The following is a 26,801-nucleotide window of genomic DNA, read 5'->3' as shown; positions in this document are numbered from 1 at the left end:
AGTATGGTTTCACTGTCATGGCAAAAAACAGGATCAATCATCATCAATGTGTAGTATGCCACGCAGTTCTCAGCAATGATGTCTTGGAGACCAGTCGTGTTGAGCAACACTTGACAAAGAACCACAGCGCTTTGAAAGACAAATCAAAAAAGAGTTTTTTGCTGCTAAACTTCAAAACTTAAAATGCATGAAGCTGGACGCTACTGGAGCTTTTCATGAAGCATCGGCCAAAGTGGTAGAAGCGTCTTATGAACTTTCATTGCTCATTGTTAAAGCCAAGAAAGTGCACATAATATCAGAAACTCTTGTGAAGCCTTGCTTGTTGAAAGCAACTGATATTGTGCTTTGTGCCAAAAGCAAGAAAAAAAATCAGAAATTTCGCTTTTCGACAATTCCGTGAAATGTCGCATCGATGACATGGCGAAAGATCTAAAACTTCAAGTTGTGAAGGCAGCGAAAGCTTCTTTTTTCGCAATTCAGTGCGATGATACCATTGATGTAGCACAATATTGTCACAATTAATTAACGATGGAACTGTGAAAGAACTGCTTTTTTTGAAGGAATTGATGACCACATCAAAGGCTTCTGATGTTATGAAAATGGTTTCCGACTTTTTTGAAGAAAATGGACTTCCATGGGAAAAACTGGTTGGTGTATGCACAGATGGTGCTCCAGCAATGCTTGGCTCTCGCTCTGGATTTGTGACACTGGTGAAAGAAAAAAATCCAGCCATAACCACGATTCACTGCGTCACACACAGACAAGCGTTGGCTGCTAAAACCCTTACAGATGACCTACGTGACTCGTTGAATTTGGCCATCAAAGTTGTCAATTTTGTGAAGAACAGTGCTTTAAATACAAGACTTTTTGCAGCTCTTTGCACGGATTTGTGAGCGGATCATAAAATTATTTTGTTTCACACAGAGGTACGATGGGTTTCCAAAGGGGAACGTGCTTTTGAGATTATTCGAACTGAAAGATGAAGTGGAAATTTTCCTGAAACAGAAAAAAGAAGTTATATCGTGCATTTACGAACCAAAAGTTTCCACTGGCATACCTCATGGACATTTTTGAATCTTTGAACAATCTCAGTTTGAAGCTTCCAGGAAACAACACTGCAAACATTATAGTACACCACGATGCCATCAAAGCGTTTACAGAAAAAAAAATCAAGCTTTAGAAAAGTCGAATGCAAGCTCAGACTCCTAACTTTTAGTCTTTTCCAACATTTTCATCACTCGCTGAAAATGAAGGTTTCCGAGAACTTTGTAAAGAGGATGCAAAGAACAAAATTCTGTTTCATCTGGACTGCCTTGCTGACGAATTCATCCGCTATTTTCCAGACACCTTTTCTTGCAACCCCATTCATAAATTAGCACGTAATCTGTTCAACGTTAATGTCGATTCATTGCCAGAAGTATTGCAAGAACAAGCACTTGAAAATGAAATACGATTCAAGTGCGAAAGATATATTTTCAAAAACTTAAGCCTGGAGGAATTTTGGATAAAATATTTCCCAATTTACCCGAAAGTTGGAGAAGTAGCGCTACTTATTATTCTTCCATTTTTGTCAACATAACTCGGTGAAAAAAGCTTTTCAAGTTTAGTCATAATAAAAATGAAACAAAGGAATCGACTGGATGTCGAAAACAATTTGCGTTGCTCACTTTCATCTTTCACTTTCGTCTTGTGTCTGTGCTCCTAGGGAGCCATGGATGCTCCATACTTGCACTGCTGCTCTCCACTCATACAGATGATCCAGCATGTAAAAGCGGGAGCTTGACCTGGTTACCACCTCCTTCTTCATCTGGTGGTGTGGCAAAGAATGCATGTCCTGAACATGTCTCAGTGTGCTGCACTGCACCAGCTGAAGTGGGCACAGATCTTCCTGTTCAGCCCATTGTCCATTGCACAAATCCAGCAGAGCGAGGGGCCTTAGCTACTCCCCTGACAGCATGCAGTTTGTCCAGGATGTTCCTGGAGGTGTTTTTCAAACCTACCCCTGGACAGAATGGCACGCTGTCAACTAAGTGTGTAGGTGGTGTCCGTGCTGGTGCTGGCCTATCTGCTGCTGCTCACTCAGTGGGCCATAACAGACAAGTTGTCCGACAGCTGGTCCCCGTCTGTGGTCAGGTGCACCCTCCCACCTTCCCAGTTACCCAGAGCACACTGTGCTGCCACAGATCTGGCACTGTCTTTTTAGCAACATAGGAGTGGCTAGGTATCTGCCACCTGGGAGCAGCTGCAGTCATAAGCCCTCTGTGCTCAGTAACGTGGCCTTAGGGGGGCTGTGATATTTTTGGCCCATCTGAATACACCTTGCTATGCTCTGGTGGACTTAACTGACAATATCGTGGAAAACCCTGGTTGGGTCAGCCTCTGTTCTATAGTACACCCAGTGCTTGTGTGCTTTTCCGCTGACTGAGCCTGCTGCTGCATGTGGGCGCTGTAAACCTGCTGTCTCCAGTCTTTTTAGGGTTCAGGGCCCAAACCGACATTACTGATGTAAAGCTGGCACTGCTACAGGCCCCAGAATCAATTTGGAAATGTTGCCATCCCCAGGAGGATGTCCGGTTTAATGTATTTTGCAGGGGTGGGGTGGGCAATTTTAACTGGGGAGTATTGTTGGCGAGAGAGATGCTCCATGGGAGCACTACTTTTCCCTCCCCCACACACAGTGTTCCCACCAGAACTATGTGCAGCAGCGATGGATTGCCCCTGCTGGGAGCTGTGACTGACAACTACATCCTGCCAGAAGTGACTCGTGGAACAAAGTTTTAGAGGGAGCTGTAGCTGATGTATGCTAGGAATCCTCCTCTAGAGAACAAACTGGAGCTACAGTAACTTTCTACTCACTGCTCTCCCTACCCCATGCACTCAGTCTGGTCAAGTGTACTCCCAGGGAAATATTCCTCTCTGAAAGAGCTGCCTGACTCAGGCAAAATGGATGCTGTTGACTCCTCCTCTTGGCAGCCTGGGTTCCCCCTGCACTTGCTGGGGTGCATGGTGCAGAGCATCCACAACAGCTTCTCTACAGAGCAAGCGAGTCATTTTCCCACCCTAAACTGTTCCATTAAAGATGGCAGCTTCTGGGCAGCCTTATGCTGGGGTCTGCTAGTTCCACTTACACTGACCCAAGGGATGTAGTGTACTTGGACTTTCAGAAAGCCTTTGAAAAGGTCCCTCACCAAAGGCTCTTAAAGCAAAGTAAGCAGTCATGAGATAACAGGGAAGGTCCTCTCATGGATCAGTAACTGATTAAAAGATAGGAAACACAGGATAGGGATAAATGGTCAGTTTTCACAATGGAGAGATGTAAATAGCAGATCCCCCAAGGATCTGTACTGGGACCTGTGCTGTACAATACCCCTTTTTCCAGACCATTAATAAATGTAAACAGTGGGGTGGCAAAATTTGCAGACAATACAAAAGACTCAAGACAGTTAAGTCCAAAGTTGACTGCAAAGCGTTCCAAAGGGATCCCACAAAACTGAGTGACTGGGAACATAATGGCAGATGATATAGACTGTTGATAAGTGCAAAGTAATGCACAACATAATCCCTACTATACATACAAAATGATGGGGTCTGAAGTAGCTGTTACCACTCAGGAAGATCTTTGAGTCACTGGATAGTTCTCTGAAAACCTTTGCTCAATGTGAAGTAGCAATCAAAAAAGCCCACAGAATGGTAGGAACCATTAGGAAATGGATAGCTATAGAGTGGCATTATGATATTTTCTGTCTAAATCCATAGTACACCCACACCTTGACTACGGCATGCAGTTCTGGTTGCCTTATCTCAAAGATATATTAGAACTGGAAAAAGTACAGAGATTAGCAACCAAAATTATTAGTAGTATGGAACAGTTTCCATATGAGAGATTAAAAGGACTGGGACTGTCCATTTTAGAAAGGAGACGGCTAGAGGCTGCATAATAAAGGTCTATAAAATCATGAATGGTGTGGAGAAAGTTATTTATGCCTTCACATAACACAAGAACCAGGGGTCACCCAATGAAATTAACTGGTATCAGGTTTAAAAACAAACATAAGGAAGCACCTCTTCACACACACAGTCAAACCAATGGAACTCATTGCTAGGGGATGTTGTGAAGGCCAGAAGCATAACTGGGTTCAAAAGAGAACTAACTAGATAAGTTCAATTACTATTATCCAAGGTGGTCAGGGGCACAACCCTATGTTCTGGGGGTCCCTAAACCTCTGACTGCCAGATGCTACGACTGGACAATAGGGGATGGATCACTCAATAATTGCCCTGTTCTGGTCATTCCCTCTGAGGCATTTGGCACTTGCCGCTGTCAGAAGACAGGATACTGAGTTAGAAGGACCATGGCTCTGACCTAGTATGTGCATTCTTATGTTCTTAGAAGTGACAGGGGATGTGGCACTGTCATTTATAGTGGAAGCAGTGTCAAAGAGACCTTTTTATTATTTGAGAGAGTCAGACAACTGCTGAATGTGACCTGAACTGCTTCCACTCCCTCTTTAAATCTTTCAGAGCAGGGGGGCAGGCTTTCTGAGGTGAAATCACTGAAAAGATCATGTTTCACAGAAGCCCAGAGCACCTGGGAGGAGGGGAAGGGCAGAGATGGATAATAGCTGGCAATTATTGCTTCCTTTCAGCAAAAATGCCATGCAAATCTCACAGCCTCACTCAAAGGCTGAGCCTGGCACTAAACAGAGAGTTGCTGCTCACACTGATATCACATGGGTCAGCTGGAAAAATCTGAAGCAATGTGCAGTCAGATCCAGTGAAAGACGACACACAGCAATATGTGACAGGTCAATCCCAGTACACAATCCCTCAAATGAAATTTTTCCACATCAAGTCAAAATGCAACAATAAAATGAAATTAAACGGAACAAGAAACTCCAAATAAACAGAATGAGAAAGTCAGACTGAAATGATAAAGTTAAACAAAATACTCCATTGTCATTCAAATCATGTCAACTTTTTCATTGAAGTAGTCATGTTCCTATGAAACATTTTGATGAAGCAGCACTTTCTGACAGAAAACTGTTCCAACAAAGTTTTCAACCAGCTCTAATGATTTATACACTTACTTATTTATACAGTTATAGCAACTGCTTGTCCTCTCGTGAAATAGATCCACCCCTGTAAAACCATAGATTGGGATGCTCACCAGCACCTTCCATACAGAGGCCTTATGCTTCCACTGTTTCTTGACCTCTCCCTGCCTCCACAGACCATAGGTAATGCTGTGCAGCTGAAAGCAACCAATCCTTGTGTCCCACAATCTTGGATTTTTTAGAGTAAGACGGTTGCTGATGGGGGCAACGTTCTTTCAGGGTGACCTGGAGGAAGCTGCCACAGAGGAACCATCCCTCACACTTAACAATACCCAGAACTCTAACTAGGCTAATTTCATTGGGAGAGTCATCCATTGTCTCTGGGCTTGGCGGGCAAATGCAGGGGAGGTCTCAGGAGTTTGGCATGGCACAGGGATACACCTTCCATTCGTAGGTATTTTAGACTTTTCTTCCTCACTGCTTTGCACATAATATAGGTTCCTATTTTGAAAGTTTCCTGCCAGATAACAATATAATGTTGATAATATTTCCCCCTGCCCTACGTGATTGTAAGAGATGGAGCAGCAGGCAGCCTCCTGAGTCAAAACAAAGGAAGAGACATCATGGAATAGGTCTCAGGCTTGAGGCGAACTAAATAAATCTTCATCCAGGTCAGAAATTTGTAAGATTGACAAAGGATCATTAAAAAGGGAAGGTCTACTTTGCCTGATCATATATCTTTCTTTAAAAACAAAGAGCGAGATCAGCCAAGTAACTTTGGGGGAGTGGGACTGTGTCCGATAACGGAACAAATGCACTGTCCATGTGTTATCAGCTGCTCTAAAAATTGAGCCTGATTATTAGGTAAATGAAGGTATTTACTCAAGTGACTCATTCATATCCATAAGGCACAGCCTTACGTTAGAATTCTCCAGCAATAGTTAGAATACATTTTGTACTTGTCTTTAGGGAGATTTAATTACTTCAGAATTCAGGAACTGCTCTGAGATGGGGCAACAGCTAATATCTGAACCAGAATTTTCCTGGTTCATTAGTGAAGCAATACATTTTAGATTTAAAAATCTGAGTTCTCTGCCCCCCCACCAGTGTTTCTCCACCAACACATTTTATTCTAATTTTAGTGTTTTAAGAAGTTTCTCTTCCAGATCTACCCACCCTTTTCACATTTAAATAATTTTCAGTTTCAAAGAGCTCAGTTTTAGCAGGTGTTTCAGTAGCTAAGCAATAAGAAATGTCTCCCAAGAACAGTTTTCCAAGCTTCTCAAAGCGGTAAGCAAGGAAATTTCAGGAGAGCAATTACAGTCCAAATAACCATCCCATTTAATTGCAAGGACCTGAATAAAACTGATGCAACAAAAAAGGAAGGAACATCTGTAATTCCTGTTAATGAATAAAGTGATCAGAAATGGTTGTGAAACAAAAAACATTTGTAATTAACTTCAACACATTGGCATTCAGCACAAGCCAATTCTATAAGAAAACCATGCGACTCCCACTTTTTGGATTCTTTATGCTCCACACAGTCCATGATTGGCAGTTACTTTATGGAGTTCAATTGTATGGCCCAAGGTAACAATGAAAAATAATACCCCATCCACTTGACGGACATAACTAACAATGCTTTGCTTCATGACAGACTTAGAAGGTGGAGGAGGTGACACAGCAGAGGTACCCATACCATCTTTGAGTTCCATTTCTCCTTTGGTCAGGTAGGGGATACATTGGCTCATGGTGATACTTACAGCTGTTTCAGGGCTACTCTCTATGCCTGACAGACTATAGCTCCAAGAGGCCATTCCAGCAGCCAGGGATTGCTAGAATGCAGTAGCACTCCCACCTTGCTTGTCTCTACCCCTACAACATAGGATGTGGTGAGGGGAATACGATCAGTGCTGCCCGGAGATTCCCTTATGCCAGGGGAATCCACAGTTGGATGGCTAAGTTGGCTTTATGGCCCATTTACACTACTGGAGCATGTAAAGGGTACCACAGCAGAGCCAATGATCTGAAAACAAGAGGTATCAAGGGGAAAACAAATAGAATAATAAAAAAATTAAAACTCTCTCCTGCTAGGTAGGGGAAGATTGGAAAGGCAAGCAGGACTGCACTGGGCAAGGACGCTGGCACCTGAATTGGGACCCCAAGGAATGTCTCAGCCAGACACAAGAAAGACTCTCAGAAGGAAACTTCACCAAAGAACAATAAAAAGAAAAGGAGTACTTGTGGCACCTTAGAGACTAACAAATTTATTTGAGCATAAGCTTTCGTGAGCTACAGCTAACTTCATCTGATGCATTCAGTGGAATGATGAACGATGAAGTGAGCTGTAGCTCATGACAGCTTATGCTCAAATAAATTTGTTAGTCTCTAAGGTGCCACAAGTACTCCCTTTGTTTTTGCTGATACAGACTAACACGGCTGCTACTCTGAAACAAAGAACAATAGTGCTTCATAATACAACTGCACCTGTAATCTTCCTCCACTGATATGTTTAGAGTATACTTTTGGATTTGGAAGTGGTTAGTACAGTTAGATTCCAAACTCTTGAGGAATGATCGGTGCATGAATGCAAGGTGGATTTCTTGAATGGATCTGAAAGTTCTCTGCATCTGGAAGTTGCCGGACAGGTTTGGAAATAAGGTTAGATTTATCCATTCAGAACATTTAAAAAAGGGAAGAAGGAGGATCCTGGGAACTACAGGCCAGTCAGCCTCGCCTCAGTCCCTGGAAAAATCATGGAGCAGGTCCTCAAAGAATCAATCCTGAAGCACTTGCATGAGAGGAAAGTGATCAGGAACAGCCAGCATGGATTCACCAAGGGAAGGTCATGCCTGACTAATCTAATCGCCTTTTATGATGAGATTACTGGTTCTGTGGATGAAGGGAAAGCAGTGGATGTATTGTTTCTTGACTTTAGCAAAGCTTTTGACACGGTCTCCCACAGTATTCTTGTCAGCAAGTTAAGGAAGTATGGGCTGGATGAATGCACTATAAGGTGGGTAGAAAGCTGGCTAGATTGTCGGGCTCAATGGGTAGTGATCAATGGCTCCATGTCTAGCTGGCAGCCGGTATCAAGTGGAGTGCCCCAAGGGTCAGTCCTGGGGCCGGTTTTGTTCAATATCTTCATAAATGATCTGGAGGATGGTGTGGATTGCACTCTCAGCAAATTTGCAGATGATACTAAACTGGGAGGAGTGGTAGATACGCTGGAGGGGAGGGATAGGATACAGAAGGACCTAGACAAATTGGAGGATTGGGCCAAAAGAAATCTGATGAGGTTCAATAAGGATAAGTGCAGGGTCCTGCACTTAGGACGGAAGAACCCAATGCACAGCTAAAGACTAGGGACCGAATGGCTAGGCAGCAGTTCTGCGGAAAAGGACCTGGGGTGACAGTGGACGAGAAGCTGGATATGAGTCAGCAGTGTGCCCTTGTTGCCAAGAAGGCCAATGGCATTTTGGGATGTATAAGTAGGGGCATAGCGAGCAGATCGAGGGACGTGATCGTTCCCCTCTATTCGACATTGGTGAGGCTGTGTCCAGTTTTGGGCCCCACACTACAAGAAGGATGTGGATAAATTGGAGAGAGTCCAGCGAAGGGCAACAAAAATGATTAGGGGACTGGAACACATGAGTTATGAGGAGAGGCTGAGGGAGCTGGGATTGTTTAGCCTGCAGAAGAGAAGAATGAGGGGGGATTTGATAGCTGCTTTCAACTACCTGAAAGGGGGTTCCAAAGAGGATGGCTCTAGACTGTTCACAATGGTAGCAGATGACAGAACGAGGAGTAATGGTCTCAAGTTGCAGTGGGGGAGGTTTAGATTGGATATTAGGAAAAACTTTTTCACTAAGAGGGTGTTGAAACACTGGAATACGTTACCTAGGGAGGTGGTAGAATCTCCTGCCTTAGAGGTTTTTAAGGTAAGGCTTGACACCCTGGCTGGGATGATTTAACTGGGAATTGGTCCTGCTTCGAGCAGGGGGTTGGACTAGATGACCTTCTGGGGTCCCTTCCAACCCTGATATTCTATGATTCCTGCTGGAAAGGGGCTTATAATGTCACTTGTCATGATAGGGCTGTACCCACATGTGTGCAGGGGGTCTTGTTCCATTAGTGAGGTTTATACATACAGAGCATTGCACATTGTAAATTAGGATTTTGCCTGATGAGGTTCCTCAGGACTCAAGGTCCTATTTCTTGGGGGGGAAATTGTTTCATCAGATCCCTAGCTACCTTCAAGGAGGCCAGTATTCTGGTGGCTATTACATCTCTGTCCATTTTCTAAATCCTCAATCTTGTTCCTCAAGACAGATGCCTTTTAAAGAAATTATAACTGTGCTACACAAGGATGACCATGTTAACCTCTACTTGCTTGAGTCTTGAACCTTGATTTCCACATTTCTTGCTTAATTGTCCACAGCTATGGATACATTTAGATCCTAGGGGCAGCATTCTCAGGATGACCAAGCCAATCAGCTGCAGTTGTGCAGCTCTAGACATTTTCACTAAAACAGGATAAATAAAGCATATCTGGGGTATAGCATAGCACTCATGACACTAGCCATTTTTCAATTCTCACTCCCTTTTCACCATGACGCGTTTCCACCTCCCCCACCTCATTTTAACTTTTCTTAACAGCCCACTGTATAAGACAGACAATCTCATTATTAAGGCTGCATTTCAGTCACAGAAAGTGTTTTTATTTCTAATGAAAAACACATTTCATCAATTTATTTTAATAACTGAGATTGACTTTACTGTTTCAACTGAAATGTTTCAGTACATTTGCTCCTTTGGCTAACCACTATCCCTCAGAGCTTTTTACCTACAAGCACTTCTTCCTACTAGATTTGCCCACTTCCCTGGGGACTCCAGTAGCTTCTCCCAGGAACGTCTCAGCTTCTTATAATCCCTACCTCAGGGCCTTCCACAGGAGCTTGACCTGTTCCCTGTAGATCTCTCCAGACTACCTTCACCAGCCTTCCCTAAAGAGAGGAAATACCCCTTGTACTGCTCTCCTAGATCTCCTTCTTCTTTCTGCACATAGTTTTCCCTGTCTCTGTATGTAGTCCTCCCTGACCCTTTCACAGCTGCTAAAAATAATAAATAAAATTACTAATGGTAATTAAGCCACCAGAGCAGGATCAGCTGGGGGTTAACTGGTAGGTCACAGGCAAGGTTGAGCCTGATTCCCCTTAGCAGGATAGATATCCTGTGATGGTTCTTCAAGCAGCTTAAACAAGGAGCCTGTGCTGCAGACTAGACCACTAAAAATAGCAAGGTGAGGGGAGCTAGAACAAGAGTTTAGGAGAAAGAGGACCCTGGTTCTGATCAGAGGAAAGAAGTATGGGTTTTTTTGAGGGAGTTAGGTCCATTTTCTAAGTGCATAATTATTCTTTTCCTTTCTCTCTTAACCCCACTGTGGTTTGTAGGTGCAGTCTGAAAGAGCAGTAACGAATGAACCGGGGTTGGTAGGTAGGGGAGGTCAGTGGCAGCAAGTTCATAGAGATTTTAGTAAAAAGGGGGTAGAGGTTGTGTGCCGGGTTGGATCACAGAAACCCCCTTGGAGCTGCCAACTGATGTCCCAAGACTACTTCTGCCCCTGCCTTCCCTGCCAGCTTGGGTCTCCAGAACCCTGCCTGGTTGTGCCAGATACGCTTGCCAGCCACAAACCCAGGTCTGAACCACGTCCCACAAACTGCAGGCTTAACTGAAAGCAGCTTAAGAAATGTTCCTGTCTCTAACACTCAGATGCCCAACTCCCAATGGGGTCCAAACCCCAAATAAATCCGTTTTACCCTGTATAAAGCTTATACAGGGTAAACTCATAAATTGTTTGCCCTCTATAACACTGATAGAGGGAGATGCACAGCTGTTTGCCCCCACCCCCCCAGGGATTAATAGATACTCTGGGTTAAATAATAAGTAAAAAGTGATTTTATTAAATACAGAAAGTAGGATTTAAGTGGTTCCAAGTAGTAACAGACAGAACAAAGTGAATTACCAAGCAAAATAGAATAGAACACACAAGTCTATGTCTAATACAGTAAGAAAACTGAATACAGATAAAACCTCACCCTCAGAGGTGTCCCAGTAAGCTCTAGTCTCCTTCTAGTCTGGGTCCAGCAATCAATCACATCCCCATAGTTACTGTCCTTTGTTCCACTTTCTTTCAGGTATCCTTTGGGGGTGGAGAGGCTATCTCTTGAGCCAGCTGAAGATCTAATGGAGGGGGTCTCACAGGGATTTAAATAGACTTTCTCTTGTGGGTGGACACCCATCCCTCCCCCTGTGTAGAATCCCAGCTACAAGATGGAGTTTTGGAGTCACACGGGCAAGTCACGTGTCCATGCATGACTCAGAATTTACAGGTAGCAGCCGTGGTTCACATGCTACCTTGAACGTCCTCAAGTAGACTTCTTATGTGGATTGGAGCCTTCCAAGATCCATTGTCCATTAAGTGTTTCTTGACTAGGCCCTTAACTTGCAAATTCCTTTCTAAAGAAGCTGCCCAAATGCCTTACTAAGGCAATATAAAATCTAACCACCACAAGCCAATATTCATAACTTCGAGTACAAAAATGACGCATGCATACAAATAGGATTAATAGATTCAGTAGATCATAACCTTTACAGAGATACGTTACATGGCATATGTGGCATAAAACATATTCCAGTTATGTCATACATACATTCATAAGCATATTTCCATAAAGCCTTATGGGGTGCAATGTCACAGGTTGATCTGGCTCTTGACATGAATGGGGAATTCACAGAGTTGGGAAATGGTGTGTGTGTATGTGGGGGAGTGATGGGGCAATGCTTCCTTCCACCTGTGAAAAAACACAGGGGGTGTCCAGCATATGATGGTGTCTGTGGAACCAGGACACAGGGAAGCTTTACATGATGGAATTGCAATAGCCAAAGTGAAAGAAGACAAAGGCATGGGAAGGAAGATGCAGAGGCAAAGATGAAACAAACCTATATTACAGGGAAGGGAGGCAGATTGCAGGTCTGAGTCTGGCAGAAAAGTAGAAGCGATGATATACAGTTTGAGAATGAACCTCTCAGTTCAAGAATTAATCTTCCCACAGTGGAGGCAGGAAAATTTCCTGGGGCTAGTTTAATCATGGGTGTATGTGTGTGAGAGCAGCACCCTCTAATAGATGTTTCAAAACATTGCAAAAATGTTTTCACAAATGTACCTCCAAGGCCACCAACTCTCCATCCCACCAAATACCCCTCTTCTCAAAAAGCCTCACAATCAGAACTTGGTCATACACTGGCCAAAAAACCTCAAGTTAATTGAAATGAGAACAGGAAATTAGATCAAACTGAGTATGTAGCACCCTATTTTTCCCCCAATTTCAGGCAAGTCAGGAGCTGCAATAAAAGTGAGCTTCCAAACCCCAGCCAATGAAGAGTTAAGACATGTAATCCCAAGACTGCGTACTGTGTTTTCTCAATTAGAAGACACAGAAGTAGAACAATGGCTTACAATTAAAATTAGTTTTGAAATGTTGTGTGTCAGAAAAGGTTCATCACAATGTACATTTGATCAAAGACAAGGAGGGAGTCAGATGTGTAACACACGCAGAGAAAAGCTGTGGGAGGGAATTACTGTATGTGTGTGTGAGAGAGTGTGCTCATGAGAGGGAGAGATGGGCTGGAGACACGCACAAGGGAAACGGCAGCCCATAAGCAATGATTAAAAGAAACGGGCAGGGAATTGTGCATACAGTTCTTATTCAGTTTCTGCCTAAAAGGTTTTTGGTTTTTTGTTCTTTTTAATCTATGTTTTCTTTGCAGCCTGTCCTATTGGCCATTCACTTCTTTCTCTTCCTGGCTGTGCCACCTCATCCATGTGCCTGATGAATATGCAAATGAACCAGTTTTATAATCATCTATCCTCCTTAAAAACAGGCGATAAATTTGGACTCCCAAGCAGTATGTTCCAAAGAAGCTATTATACCAAGTGGGAGGACTGCATAGGGATGGGGGTAGGGTTCATGTAGGTAAGATCAAAGTACCATAGCTAATAATGGGAGCACTTTATGATGTGTGAGAGTGCTGTGATGGGTATTTTGTATAACTGAGCTAAAAACCACAAGGGAAAGATTTTCTATGAAACATGAGAATCCACAGAATGCAGAGCACCATTCATGCCTTGTCTTGCAAACCTCTTCCATGGCAGAGTAACCTACATTAAGGTAGGCACACACACACACAAAAGAGCTTCAAAAAGTTGCAACATTTCAGTATCATTACAAAAATCTTTAGGGTGTGGATGTTACCCACTAAAAGCAATTTTGTTTCACTTTGTTCATGTTAATCCCCTACTTGCTTCTTACTGATGTTGAGACTCTTAATACTCACCACTTCTTTATGCTGTAACAAGTGCAATGATGCTGAAGGACCAGCAGGTAGCTCCACATCCACAAAAAAACCTTTGAAATGAAGTCTTGTTTTCCAAGGCTTTGTTTAATCTACATCTTTAGCCATGTGGTGGGGGAGGGGGAGGAAGAGTTACAACATAATTATCCCCACATTCGGTTACAAAACACTTGAATATTTCAGTGAGGATGGCACATTAACCACATGCCCAAACCCTGCTGAAATCTTTGATGTATCCAAGACTTTGGTGTGGCTCTGCAACATGGTTAAAACAAATCTTGTCTATATTGTAAATGGAACCAGGTTGTAACACAACCATGTTGTAGCCAGTTTCCCCTATATGGCTGAAGTTGTAACACATTTGGGCCTGAAGGCTTGACATATATTACATGGTATTTACTTCACATATTCTTCTGTCCCTCATTAAAAGAAGTTAAGGAGAAATATTCCCTCATGCCGCCCCTCCCCATTTTCACACTGTACTTTGGAGACCTTCCTGGAGCTGCCCCTTGTGGTTTAACTTAGTCCATTCCTAGATGTCACGGTACAACAGAATGTGATGGCATTAGTCAAAAAAATAATATGTCACAGCTTCCACTGTTCAGGGACTGGAATTTGAGTACCTGAGGGCCTGACTCACCATTTTGTCTCTCCAGTTTTCCAGTAGCATAACTCCATTGATTTTGAGGGAATTACACTGCTGTAAACTTGGGGTAATGTAGTGATGAATTGGGCCCTTAGTATACTTTGGAGTTCTCCATCAGAAATGACCAGTGCTTATGCACATCCCTTAAACCGGTGGCTCTCAACCATTCCAGACTACTGTACCCCTTCCTTTCAGGAGTCTGATATGTCTTGCACACCCTCAAGTTTCACCTCACTTAAAAACTACTTGCTTACAAAATCAGACAAACATACAAAAGTGTCACAGCACACTATTTCTGAAAGATTGCTTAAGTTCTCATTTTTACCCTACAATTATAGAATCAATTGGAATATAAATATTGTACTTATATTTTAATGTATAATATATAGAGAGCAGTATAAACAAGTCATTGTATGAATTTTTAGTTTGCATTGACTTCGCTAGTGCTTTTTATGTAGCCAGTTGTAAAACTGGGCAAATATCTAGATGAGTCGATGTACCCCCAGGAAGACCTCAGGATATCTGCAGTGGTACATGCACCGCTGGTTGAGAACCACTGCATTAAAGAGCTCTAGACTGCTTGAACTGACAAGTTAAGAGAAAACATGAGCCATTGTTTTTCAGGAGACCAATGGCTCAGCCTTTTAACCTTTAGACGATGGGAAACCCACTGCAGAGGATGAGTACCACTGGGACCATGATGGCTGTCATATTTCTATATAATCAAAAACGGGCAGATTACTAGAAAGTCAACCTTTGCACTCCTACTAGCTGGGATATGGGAGAACAAATTCCAACTTGAAGAGGTGTACAACTCAGATGGCTGGAATGATGTGGTAGCTACCCTCTGAAAACAGATGAACTTTTGGGAGGCAGGATGGATGGTCTTGTGGTAAAGGCACTACACTGGGACTAAGGAGATCAATTCCTAGCTCTGACACAGACCCCCATCCATGTGACCATCGGCATGTCACTTAATCGCTCTTTGCCTTATTATCCCCATTTTATAGATAGGGGAGTAATGTCTCCCTATCCTACCAGACCCTTATGAGGCTAAATCAATTAATGTGAGATGCACTATGGTCATGGGAGTAGCTAGATTGATAACATGAAATAACCCTTCAGTGCTTGCATTTACACTGAGATTTCTATTCAAAAACCAAGCTTTGAGAGCAAAAATGTGTTCAGATAACTTAAGCTGGCCAGCCTTTGAGTGCAGGTGGTATTTTTCCTTTTTAAACTTTTCCTTTCCTGCTAAAATCCTCAAAGATGACTGTAGCTGGTACTGTATCATGAAACCACACAATATTTCAATGAAAACAGGGACCACTGTAGGAAGAAATGCTGGAACATCATGATTTATTAAAATCATTTTGTAAAATCCAAAGATTACACAAAGAAAAGTGGATGGTTTGTAGGGATAGCCAGTGTTTCCTACAAGGGACCAGAGCCCATCTGTAAGGTCGAAGCATCAAGCAGATCTTCAGTGGAGAGGTAACAAATTCAGTGTGGTTTTCAAATAAATTGGAAGATCCAGACCCTGTTTGGCAGGATTGCTTTGCCTCCTGTACACTGCTGTCCTCTTGTCTGACCCTTTCAGCCCCTCATTTCCCATGTTATAATGTGTTTATTTGCAGCATTGGAAGCATTTAATTTCACCTTAAAAACTCTCCACATTCTCGCTGATTTTGTTCACCTCAAATAAAACCCGTAATGCAGTAAGAAGAAACAATCTGAACATAAAGTAGAAGAACAAATTAACAAACCACAGCCAGAATATCTAAACCAGAAGTTTGAGTTACAAAAAAAAGGCAATGGGTACATATCCATGTTGGAACTCTGGATCCAGCAGTATTGCTGACATAGGTTTACACTTTCTTGTGTCAGAATGGGTCAAAATACTCCCCAAGGTTTAAAGTTTGCTTGTTAAAGCACAGCAGGTAAAACCTAACAGAAATAAGCACCTTACATAAGGCATAAGACCTGCATGTAATAGACTGGATGAAGTCAGACAATGGGATTTCCTACAGAGAACAACCCCTTCCATTTCTTTGTGGACTTCAGACGCCTCTCTTTAGAGCAGAGGTGTGTATATGATAGTTATCCAGTTGTGTTCATTGAAGGTTCACAGACTCAGAAGGATTAATGACATGTTCTGAGTCCTAATTAAAAACAAACAGCTTTATGTAAAATACTGCCATAGATTTAAAAAACAAAAACAAAAAACGCAAGAGAGATATGCCAGTAGAACAGACATGGCATCACTGTAACTGTAGAAAATGAACAAACTACTGAATTAGAAAAGTGCTACAAAACCTGAATTTCACATAAGACTAAGGATCTGTGTGAATAAGGAAATGCAAGAAGAAACCCTTACTCCATCCATTAGTGGCACAGGAAGGTTTTCCTAAATCAAGGACAGTGCTTCCCTGTTCAGATGATGTGCAGCTGTAGGAGTTAAACCTGGAAAACACTCACTGTTCTCACCAATGCTAGCATGAGCTGCGATTCAGATGCACCAGCAACACCAAGAGTTGAGACTGTGCTGCTTGTGTAAAGAGAGCAGTGACATTTCACTCCCTTCCCCATGCCTGTGTTTGAAGTCTTGAACCTCTCCTACCAGAACACTTTGGTCTTCCCCTTCACAAGCTTAAAATCACAGTAGAAGTCACTCTCACAGGCTGTGGTTAAAACCTTTGTGTATCGGTATTCTAAGACTTGATCTCCTGTACCCTCTGCTGCCCCAAAACAGCTAAAGCTGTGTCAAAATTCCCCAGTTTCTGGTACTGCTAGGTACCCCTGGCAAAATGCAAAAATCATATGACAAGAACAAATCCCCCTTAAAAAGCAAAGCTCAGATAACATTCTAGAATGATATAGTCTTTAACACTTCCCCCCTTTGCAGGCCAGGTTCCTCTTTTTCTCAAGGCCAGCCCCTTTGTGGTATAGGGTAAGCTGACCCTGCTCATTTTTATTTGTTCCTTTTAATTGTAACCCTCAAGTCCTCAGCCTCCTCTCCTTTATTCTCACTGGTTGTTACATCCTGGGGCTGCGGAGGAGGTGCCTGCCTGTTTCTGTTTCTTGCGGCGTTTGTTGAGGAGGCGGTTGTTGGATGTTTTCAAGTCTTTGATTTTCACTTGGTCGTAGTCCACTCTCATGGTAGCCAAAGCACTCGTCATCTCTTCCTGAAACCACACTAAACAATTGTGAAAACTCAGACATAGGCAAGACAGCCATTCCATCCTACTGGTGAGTGACTATCTGACAGAATGGAGCCCTGTTGTAGGTTATATTAGAATTAATAATAAATTAGACCTTTCTGTTGCCTGGACAAGACTAAAAGTGTTATCACCTGCTAACAAGGTAAGGGAGCAAAAATCTTACTCCCGCTCACTGTAGGCTGCCTATGTGAGTGTCAATGAATTTTGCAAACAGAAAATAGTTCAAGTTTACAAGAGAATGCACCAGACTAGTGGTCAAGTGATCAGAGAACATCCAAGAGGCCTGAACAAAATACATACAATCAAATAGAGACACGGAACTGAAAAATCATAAATGAAACTATCATCTCAATCCCTTTAATGACATTTTATATGTGAGTCTTGGCCTTGCCTTAACTCATTTTGCAGACAAAACTCTATCTTAATGTAGTTTAAAGGTTGGGAGAATGTATGAGTAATTTAGGGTAAAATACATTACAGGGATGTTGCAATTATCCCAAACCCAAATATTATAAAATACAGTTAACCTTAAAAGAAATGCAAATATGTTAAGGTATGGAAACAGAGTTAGAGAATCCAACAACATTAAGTCTGCCCTATAATGACAATGTAATAACCATACAGTTATGGTCAATGCACAACAGTGTTTGGAGTCCCAGATTAGATTAAAATGATTTTTTTAAAAGACAAATTAGATCTTTTCACGTTTTTCCCTCATGGTGTCTCTGGGCAGAGTTAAGGTTGTTTAGGTGCCCATAATGTGCATTTCCATACCTTAACATGTTTGGCTTTCTTTCATTCCAAGCAAAGAAAGGCCTCTCCATCCCTTCTCAAACCCCATTCTGGGAAGAATCCCCAATAATTACAAAAATAATAATTCATGCAGCTGTTCTTTGGCTGACCTTCACTTCATCCCAGTGGTCTTTATCCTCCTGCAGGACCCGTGCAGTATGAAGCGGGGTTGGTGGTACCACCATTGATTTCTAAGGAGAGAAATAAAACCAGAAAGAAACATTCTGCAAAGCTAGCTGTGTGAAATGATCAGTTACTCTCATGAATGTATGTGAGGCAGAAGACCTATCTAAGATACTTGGCCTCCCATTACCTTAGAATCTGAGTGCCCAACAATCAAATGCATTTATCCTTTTTTCACCGTGTAAGGTAGAGAAGTACTATTATCCCCCTAAAATATCACCCAGACGAAGAGGATGTAGAAGCCACAGTCTGGCATTTCATTTGTTTTTTTATTCTTTTCTAGGTTTTTTTTAAACCATATATTGTGTATTCTTATTATACATTGTTTTTAACAACTGTTCATTCATTAAATATCCCGTTCAAAGCAGTTCATTATTTTTCTTCTAGCATTTATGATAGAGGAAATTTCATTCTGCACATATAGTACTACTTGGTATGATCTCATCAGACCTTAAATGTAGGGAGGGACACAGTAATACACCCATAGGAAACCTTTCAGGAAAAGTCAGGTCTGGGTGAATTGGCAGGTGGAAACACAATCCAATGTTTGGAACAGGTGACTGAGAATTTGGTCACTTGGGTTCTATTCCCAGATCTGCTCAGTATTTGCAGTGTGATGCTGGGCAAATAACCAAGTTACTTTGTGCCTCAGTTTCCCCATCAGTAAAATGAGAACAATGATACTGACCTCCTTTTGTAAAGCACTTTGAGATCTACTGATGAAAAGTGCTATATATGAGTGAGGGATTATTATTCATCCAAATGTAAAATAGGTACAAAATAACTCACAGGAAATGGTTGGGAGGCTCAATTAATGCTTGAAAATAATTGAGATTCTTGGTTGCAAGGTGCTACAGAAGAGCAATGTATAGTTTTATTATCTTGAGTAAGTACACATTCAATGCCCCAACAACTGTTTTGCTTGAGATGCTCTTTCAGATAAGACATACAACTGAGGCCCATGATCTCTTGTCAAGAAAGGTCTTGTAGATCTTTTTGGTAGAGTAGGGTTGTTAGCTCAATTTCCTTGCTAAATTCCAGCTGAGCAATGACACTGTGCCTGTCTACAGCTTACACTGTAGTCTCAGTTGGGCACAGAATTCTCCTTCACTTTCTGTCCTAAATGGTTATGGAGTGCTGTTTCATTCCATACCAAAGCAGGCTGCATTTCAGCAAAGGGTGAAAAGATCCCTGTGCATGTTATCATCATTTAACATTTATATTGCAGTAGTGCCTAAAGGCCACCCAGGTCAGGGTGCCATAAAATTAAATCCTGCTCTAGTTAATATGGCAAGAGGAAGTCAAAAGCATGGCTGATGCCTTCTCTGGAAAAAGTCCCCTGCTGACCAAGGCATGATTTGTCAAGGATAGGCTGGGGAGGAGGGAATGGAAAACTGGCACCATGGAGTGCATTTTAATTCCTCTGAGCAGGAGCTGAGCGTGCCCCCACCTGCTGACAGTTACTGCTTGCTGACTGCCACTTCCATACCAACTGACTGGAGGACAACATGCTCCTCCTAAACTACAAACCACATCCTCTTGCACCCAAGATGCATGGGCTGCAATAATAGTGCCCTCATCCATGCTTCAAACACAAAATGAGGACACCCAGCTGATTCACAGGGGACTAATAAAGCTACATTCCTTCATGTTTGTAAAGGGCTTTGAGATCTTCAGATGAAAGGCATTGCAGAAGTGCAGCCTTATCTTCAGCAATGAATACAATAAAATAAGACACTATATGAAGTTATGTTGCTGTTTGTGTCTCTTCCTCCTGGGATAAGCACAGACAGGGAAGTTCGTTAGAACAGCCATCCCTGGGAGAAAGGATTGTGCAGGATAAGCATTCTGTTTCCTTTGGGTTTGTTTTCAGGGGTTTATTATCTCCTTGAGATAATAAATATTACTTTATGAAATAGAGACATCTGCTCAAATACTTGGGGGAGAAAAAAAACATGTGACAAAACAAGACTTGAACTGGTTTCCTCAACATCATCATGTATACGAGTCTCTGTTGTTTTCTCATAAGATACAGTGCATAAATCCTTGCCTCTTCCCAGGCATTTTCAGATCTATGCCAAGGATGAGAATTCCCTTAGTGTGATGCTCTGAATTCACATCAACATAGCTAAGCCTGAGACTTCTAATAGTAGCTCTTCATAAGTTCTGCAACGAAGTACCATGGCTTTTTTTAAAGGGAGGAGGGTAGCGCATGCTACAGTCAGTAGCAACGTCTGGCTGAGAGTAGGTAGGGATGTACTTGGTTCTTGCTCACAAAAACTGTAAGGTGTGTCCTCTGGTACCACAATGAGGAACTGTGTCCTTGCAGACAGGTGTCCTTTTACAGAGAGCACACTGGGTAGAGTCTTTGCTAATTAACAAATGAGTATTAACAACAACAGTGCCCTCTCTTCCTGTGCCAGGCAGAGCAGCATTTCAGGCTCTGCATGAAAGAATCCATCCCTCTCCTTTGTAAAAATCATGCAGGACTCACATTAATCCAAGGATGATTCATAAACTGAGAAATCGTCATTCTCTCTGTCGGGTCTGTCTTAAGCAAGTGACGAATCAGCTGCTTGGCTGAAAGACAAGGACCAACATGGCACACTGTATTCAGCTATATCCAACACAATCTTCAGAACAAGGAACCTGCATTAAGAAGGGTCATTGTATACAGCTCAGGACACCTACTTGTGTCTGCTCTCATGTTGAAAAGCAGAGGAGATGGGAGAGACAGAGAGAGAACATACATACGTGTACACACAAACACACACACAGAGGAAAGGTAGTAGGAAGAGGAGACGAGGGTTAGGGATTCTATGAGCCAGTCTACACCCTGAAACTAACCTGTTGCTGACTACAGGTGTTAGCAGTGGGTACCGCTGGACCCATGTTGAAAACCGTACACCTTGGCTGTTGTCTAACACAAGGTTTTCTGTAGATCTACATCAACATAATATCTAAACCTTTAATGACCACGGCATATACCAGACAAAATTGTCCTCAGCACTGTTGGAGTATCAGTCATTCTTTCTGTAATCAGTTTTGTCCCATCCATACTAGCAGTTAAACAGTTTTCAGCACTGGTTCAAGGGGACCTACTGCTAAATTTGGTTTGTAGACAGTGCTGAGTAGGTTCAAATTAGGAGGCAACTACCCTCTATCACATCCATATGAAAACAAGTTTTCCAAATAAATTACCTCTCTCCACCTTCCTCTAGCATTTTAATAACTGCTATCCTGGGACAGGATAGGAACAGAATCCAGGGGAGAACGAGTATTCACACAGGGATGCACAACTGATGCATCCTCCTTCACATTACATGTACAGTGGCCCACTCCGCATGCACATCCATTAGATCCCATAATGGACAGCTGTACCACATCTCACAGTGTGACACAGTGATGATACCTGGTTTTCACTCAATAAGTAAAAATTAAAGGGTGTTATCACAGCATAACCCACTTCTTTTCTAACAAGCCATTCTATCATTAGAAGTATGATCAGAAGCTGCTGAACTTATTTCCCTGACACATGGTTTGGCAAGTGAGAATAGGTGATCTAGGAAATTGGTGTAGTAATAGGGAACCAGAACCTTCCACTTCTAGTACACTGATTTTAATTCATTCCAGGTCACCACTCAACAGCTGACTTTGGTCACTAGTTTAGCTGAAATAGATCGTTTACCTCAGTCTAATACCTGGATAAGTGTCCACATCACAAAATTTATTTTGAGAAGTTGGCAGTATCAATAAGGAGGCCAAAGTCTGAGTTCTCCCCTGCAGCTCACCTTGCATCACACTGTTCTATGGATTAAGGTCTTCAGTTTCCAGGGATGTTTATCTAACACCTCTCACCAGCACTAAGTGCCCTTCAATAAAAGTTTTCTGTTGTTTATGTTCGACACTGCTCAGGAAATGCATCAATCCCTAGCCCTTCCCTGTATCATTTCATAAAGTCTTGATTTAAAGAGCATCACAAAAGAAAGATTCCTTAGAAATAGTCTGAAATGTAAACACCCCTCTCACCATCCAGTGTGTATGTGTGAAAAACAGAGACACAGGCTAGTTCAGTTACCTTCTTCTGATACGTCAGACCATTCTGGATTGGGAAACCCATATTGCCCCATCCGAATTCTCCTTTTCATCCCTGGGGAAATGGCTTGTCCGGTGTTGGAGTAAAATGGAGGAAACCCACACAGGCTGTAAGAGAGGTGTATGGAATGGTTATACCTAGGAAATCCACACATTCCTTTGTCCCATATAAAGTCCGACAGCCTATGATTCTTCCAAAGATGGGATGAGTAGTGCAAATATCATGAAAAAGTTATTAATGCAGCAATGGTGTCTGGGATGGAGGTAGGGCGGGACATATGGGTCGAGAGTCTGCTAATAGCTGGCCTACTCTTGTTTATTCATCTGTCCCCATATCTTATACTTACAGAATATATGTGATGACACCAAGAGACCACATGTCACATGATTTGTCATATTTCTCAGGACCAAGGACTTCCGGGGCTGAAGAAGGGAAAAATTAGAAACAATTGATTGCCAGATATTTTCCTCACCTCTAAACAGCAAGTAGTAGTATAAAATAACAACAAATATTTGTTGCAGGAAAAAAATAAGCGATTGCTATCACTGGGTAATCTTTTCTATTTACAAACTGCTGTGTGGTCTCTGGAGCTCCAAATGTGCAGGTGTCAATTTGAAAAACTGCACAATTCCTCATTGGCAAATCTCTGCTCAGGAGAAGTCCTGAGCTAAAGTAGTAGAGGGAGCTGCAGCTGAGGACTTTATGGGGATCCAGGATTGGAATAAACAGGAGTGCATATTGCAGAGATTGGAACTGAAGTACACTGACAGAGCTATGTGGGGAAGTCTTGAACAGCACCTGCCTGGATTGTGGTTGGCTCCAGCCAGAATTATTATATGCCACAGCATCTAATTCTTACAAAAGTACAAAAATGAGAAAAAAGATGTCAGGGGCTCGGGGGATGGGGGAAATTGTTTTTTTCTTAGGCAAAACAAATTGTTTTTAGGTTTGCTTAGTAAGAAAAAGGTTCTCTGAGTAAATGAGCAATTCATGCTGGTTTATAGAGGTATGGAAAGGGAAAAGTCAGTCTGTTCATGTGCAAATATATAGGACATTAAAATATGTGGATATTAATTCCTTTAACATGTCAGTGTGCTGACCTTATGCATGGTGAGTACAGCTCAATGTTGTTTTCCTAGTGCTGTTTTTCTTTACATGGTTTTTGCCGTTATCACTTGAGTTCCCCCCCTCCCCCCGAAGATACTTACCCATTAAAAACATCAAATAGGCTTTCATCTGTATAGCAAAGGGGACCAGTTCTGCCAAAATAGTGAAGGCTTTTTATTATCCCTTCTCATCCCCAAAGAGGTGTTATGAGTGCAAACTGACTCAGCCATACAAAAGGGAGAGTGACTTTTCATCCTATCTTGAGGAAATCACTATCCTAAAGATTGCAGTGGGTGTACCCTAGAATTAGTATAAGTACAGCATAATGAGACATTCAGTACATTGGTACACACTGCTGGATGCAAGGAAGGCAACATTTCAGCCAAGACTAAATTTTGTTCTTGGATTACCAATTCCTCCATTTTCCTAGTTTAAAAATGCACCTTTATAGTTGTGGGAATGATCCATCACCCTGTTTTCTCTCACCATGTTTTTATGCTGAGCGAAGTTTTGCAAGAAAACATCCAATGGTTGTGAAGGCTGGGTTCAGATTATGGATTTTATCACATCAACCCACATTGAAAAAGCCAACATTACTTCTGTGTACCTAAGTTTGCCATTACATTTTCTCTCTCCTTCCCACGCAGAAGGGCTTGAACTCTGTGTTGGGACTAGGTTAGTTTACAAGTATGACCTCAATTAAAATTCTGGGTTCCTCCTTTTCATCTCTGTGGGAGAGAAGACGTGCCCTTCACAGCACGGGGAGCTTTCCCGAGGTCTCCAGGCTTGCTGGGATGATTATACATGTGGAGGAGGGCCCCCCAGAAGACTCACCCACATAATACGGAGTGTAACAGGGCGTCTGCAGTGCATTCTGTACAGTGGTCTCTTTGGCAAACCCGAAGTCTGTGAGCTTGAGTACTGCATTCTTTTCTTTGGATGTGTAAAGTAGGTTTTCAGGCTGCAATGGCACCAAGAGAAAAGGTAATTGCAACAACATAGGAGAAGGGTCTCAAAATAAATTCTGTTGGGTTATACTCCTAATTCATCCACGCGGCCATGAACTGCTGCGCTCTGTCTCTCCTCACTTCCCCTAGGATCATTCCCCTTTCACAGTTGACAGCACCTTTGCCTACAGCAGGCATCAAAATCCTTCCCAACCCAATAATCACAGAAAAATGGGCTCAGTCCTGCACCCACTGGAGTCAATGACAAAACTCTCACTGACTTCAATGGGTGCAGGATCAGGCTTTCTATGAACTCCTCTTTAGAACATTACGCTTTAGGGGATTATTCTTTCTGACCTACATGGCATCTAAGCTGATGAAGATATCAGTCCATGCTTTGTGTTTCCATGAGGCATTCAGGCAGTAGGAGCTAAGAACCGGGGTACTGGTAACAGCTCATCTTAAGAACTAGATCATGGCCAGTGCCTGACACTACTCTGTTAAAACTAACACCAAGATTCAGCTTTTCCCCCAAAACTGAACTAATTCTGCCCTTCCAATCTGTGTACTAGCACCCTTGCACAGTGCACTCTGAGAGAAGAGGAGGAAGGTTCTTAAGCACTGAATCAAAGGGAACTGGGAGTTCAAGTATTAGTAAGTAAGGACTTTATTTAACTTCACTGGGAGGGAGAAGAAAACACTCTGAAATTACAGTTCTGTACACAAAAACTTGCTGGCACAAGAAGGCATATATCACATTAGTAGATGTGCAGGTGAATGAGTCCCTGATGGTATGGCTCATACGGTCCTCTGATGGTGTTGCTAGAGTAGATATGGGAACAGAGTAGGCAACAGGGTTTGTTACAGGGATTGGTTCCTGGGTTAGTGTTTCTGTGGTGTGCTGTGTAGTTGCTGGTGAGTATTTGCTTCAGGTTGGGGGGCTGTCTGTAAGCGAGGACTGGCTTGCCTCCCACGGTCTGTGAGAGTGAGGGATCGTTTTCCAGGATAGGTTGTAGATCGTTGATGATGTGCTGGAGAGGTTTTAGCTGGGGGCTGTACATGATGGCCAGTGGTGTTCTGTTATTTTCCTTGTTGGGCCTGTCCTGTAGTAGGACATCTGGCTACCCGTCTCGCTCTGTCAATCTGTTTCCTCTCTTCCCCAGGTGGGTATTGTAGTTTTAAGAATGCTTGATAAACATCTTGTAGGTGTTTGTCTCTGTCTGAGGGATTGGAGCAAATTCGGTTGTATTTTAGGGCTTGGTTGTAGACAAAGGATGATGTGATGTGTCCTGGATGGAAGCTGGAGGCATGCAGGTAAGTATAGCGGTCAGTAGGTTTCCGGCATAGGGTGGTGTTCATGTGACCATCACTTATTTGCACTGTAGTGTCCAGGAAGTGGATCTCTTGTGTGGACTGGTCCAGGCTGAGGTTGATGGTGGGGTGGAAATTGTTGAAATCCAGGTGGAATTTTTCAAGGCCCTCCTTCCCATCTTCATCATATGGACCCACGGGTTAAAATTAAAAGGAACAGCACAGCAACTACACACCCCGCCACAAAAACACTAACCCAGGAACCAATCCCTGTAATAAACCCCGTTGCCTACTGTGTCCCCATATCTACTCTAGCGACACCATCAGAGGACCCAACCACATGAGCCACACCATCAGGGACTCATTCACCTGCACATCTACTAATGTGACATATGCCTTCTTGTGCCAGCAATGCCCCTCTGCCATGTACATTGGCCAAATTAGGCAGTCTCTACGTAAAAGAATAAATCGACACAAATCAGACATCAGGATGGTAACATACAAAAGCCAGTAGGAGAGCACTTCAATCTCTCTGGACATTCAGTAACAGACTTCAAAGTAGCCATATTACAATGAAAAAACTTCAGAAACAGACTTCAAAGAGAAACTGCAGAACTAAAATTCATTTACAAATTTAACACCATTAATTTGGGCTTGAATAGGGACTGGGAGTGTCTGGTTCACTATAAAAGCAACTTTCCCTCTCTTGGTATTGACACCTCCTCATCAATTATTGGGAGTGGACCACATCCAACCGGACTGAATTGGCCCCGTCAGCACCAGTTCTCCACTTGTAAGGTAACTCCCTTCTCTTCATGTGTCAGTATAATAATGCCTGCATCTGTAATTTTCACTCCATGCATCTGAAGAAGTGGGGTTTTTACCCACGAAAGCTTATGCCCAAATAAATGTGTTAGTCTTTAAGGTGCCACCGGACTCCTCATTGTTTTTGTGGATACAGACTAACACGGCTACCCCTCTGATACCTGAGTTCTGTACACAGATATGCCCTCTTCCACACTGGGGTTA

At 42.5% G+C, this 26,801-nt stretch overlaps 2 protein-coding genes across 3 annotated transcripts in view; one reads left to right on the top strand and one right to left on the bottom strand.

Annotated features, from left to right (window-relative positions):
• The window catches only part of LOC311523838 (uncharacterized protein), a 156,584-nt gene that overhangs the window by 91,201 nt on the left and 38,582 nt on the right, over positions 1-26,801 (top strand). The gene's annotated exons all lie outside the window — the stretch shown is intronic.
• Positions 15,458-26,801, bottom strand: part of MAPKAPK3 (MAPK activated protein kinase 3) — a 67,377-nt gene continuing 56,033 nt past the window's right edge. The window contains exons 6-11 of one of the 2 annotated variants that reach the window (XM_084634268.1): positions 24,349-24,475; positions 22,754-22,829; positions 22,390-22,514; positions 20,806-20,891; positions 18,239-18,319; positions 15,458-17,300 (exon numbers count right to left, since the gene is read on the bottom strand). In XM_084634268.1, the coding sequence (XP_084490394.1) occupies positions 17,142-17,300; positions 18,239-18,319; positions 20,806-20,891; positions 22,390-22,514; positions 22,754-22,829; positions 24,349-24,475 (654 nt within the window). In that variant the 3' untranslated portion in view covers positions 15,458-17,141. Of the gene's footprint in view, positions 17,312-18,238; positions 18,320-20,805; positions 20,892-22,389; positions 22,515-22,753; positions 22,830-24,348; positions 24,476-26,801 lie in introns of both variants that reach the window. The other variant, XM_084634269.1, reaches the window with a different exon arrangement.

Source organism: Lepidochelys olivacea, assembly GCF_965140295.1.
Source record: "Lepidochelys olivacea isolate rLepOli2 genome assembly, chromosome: 7".
In the NCBI taxonomy this organism is placed as follows: domain Eukaryota; kingdom Metazoa; phylum Chordata; order Testudines; family Cheloniidae; genus Lepidochelys; species Lepidochelys olivacea.
This window is presented reverse-complemented; position numbering and strand designations above follow the sequence as displayed.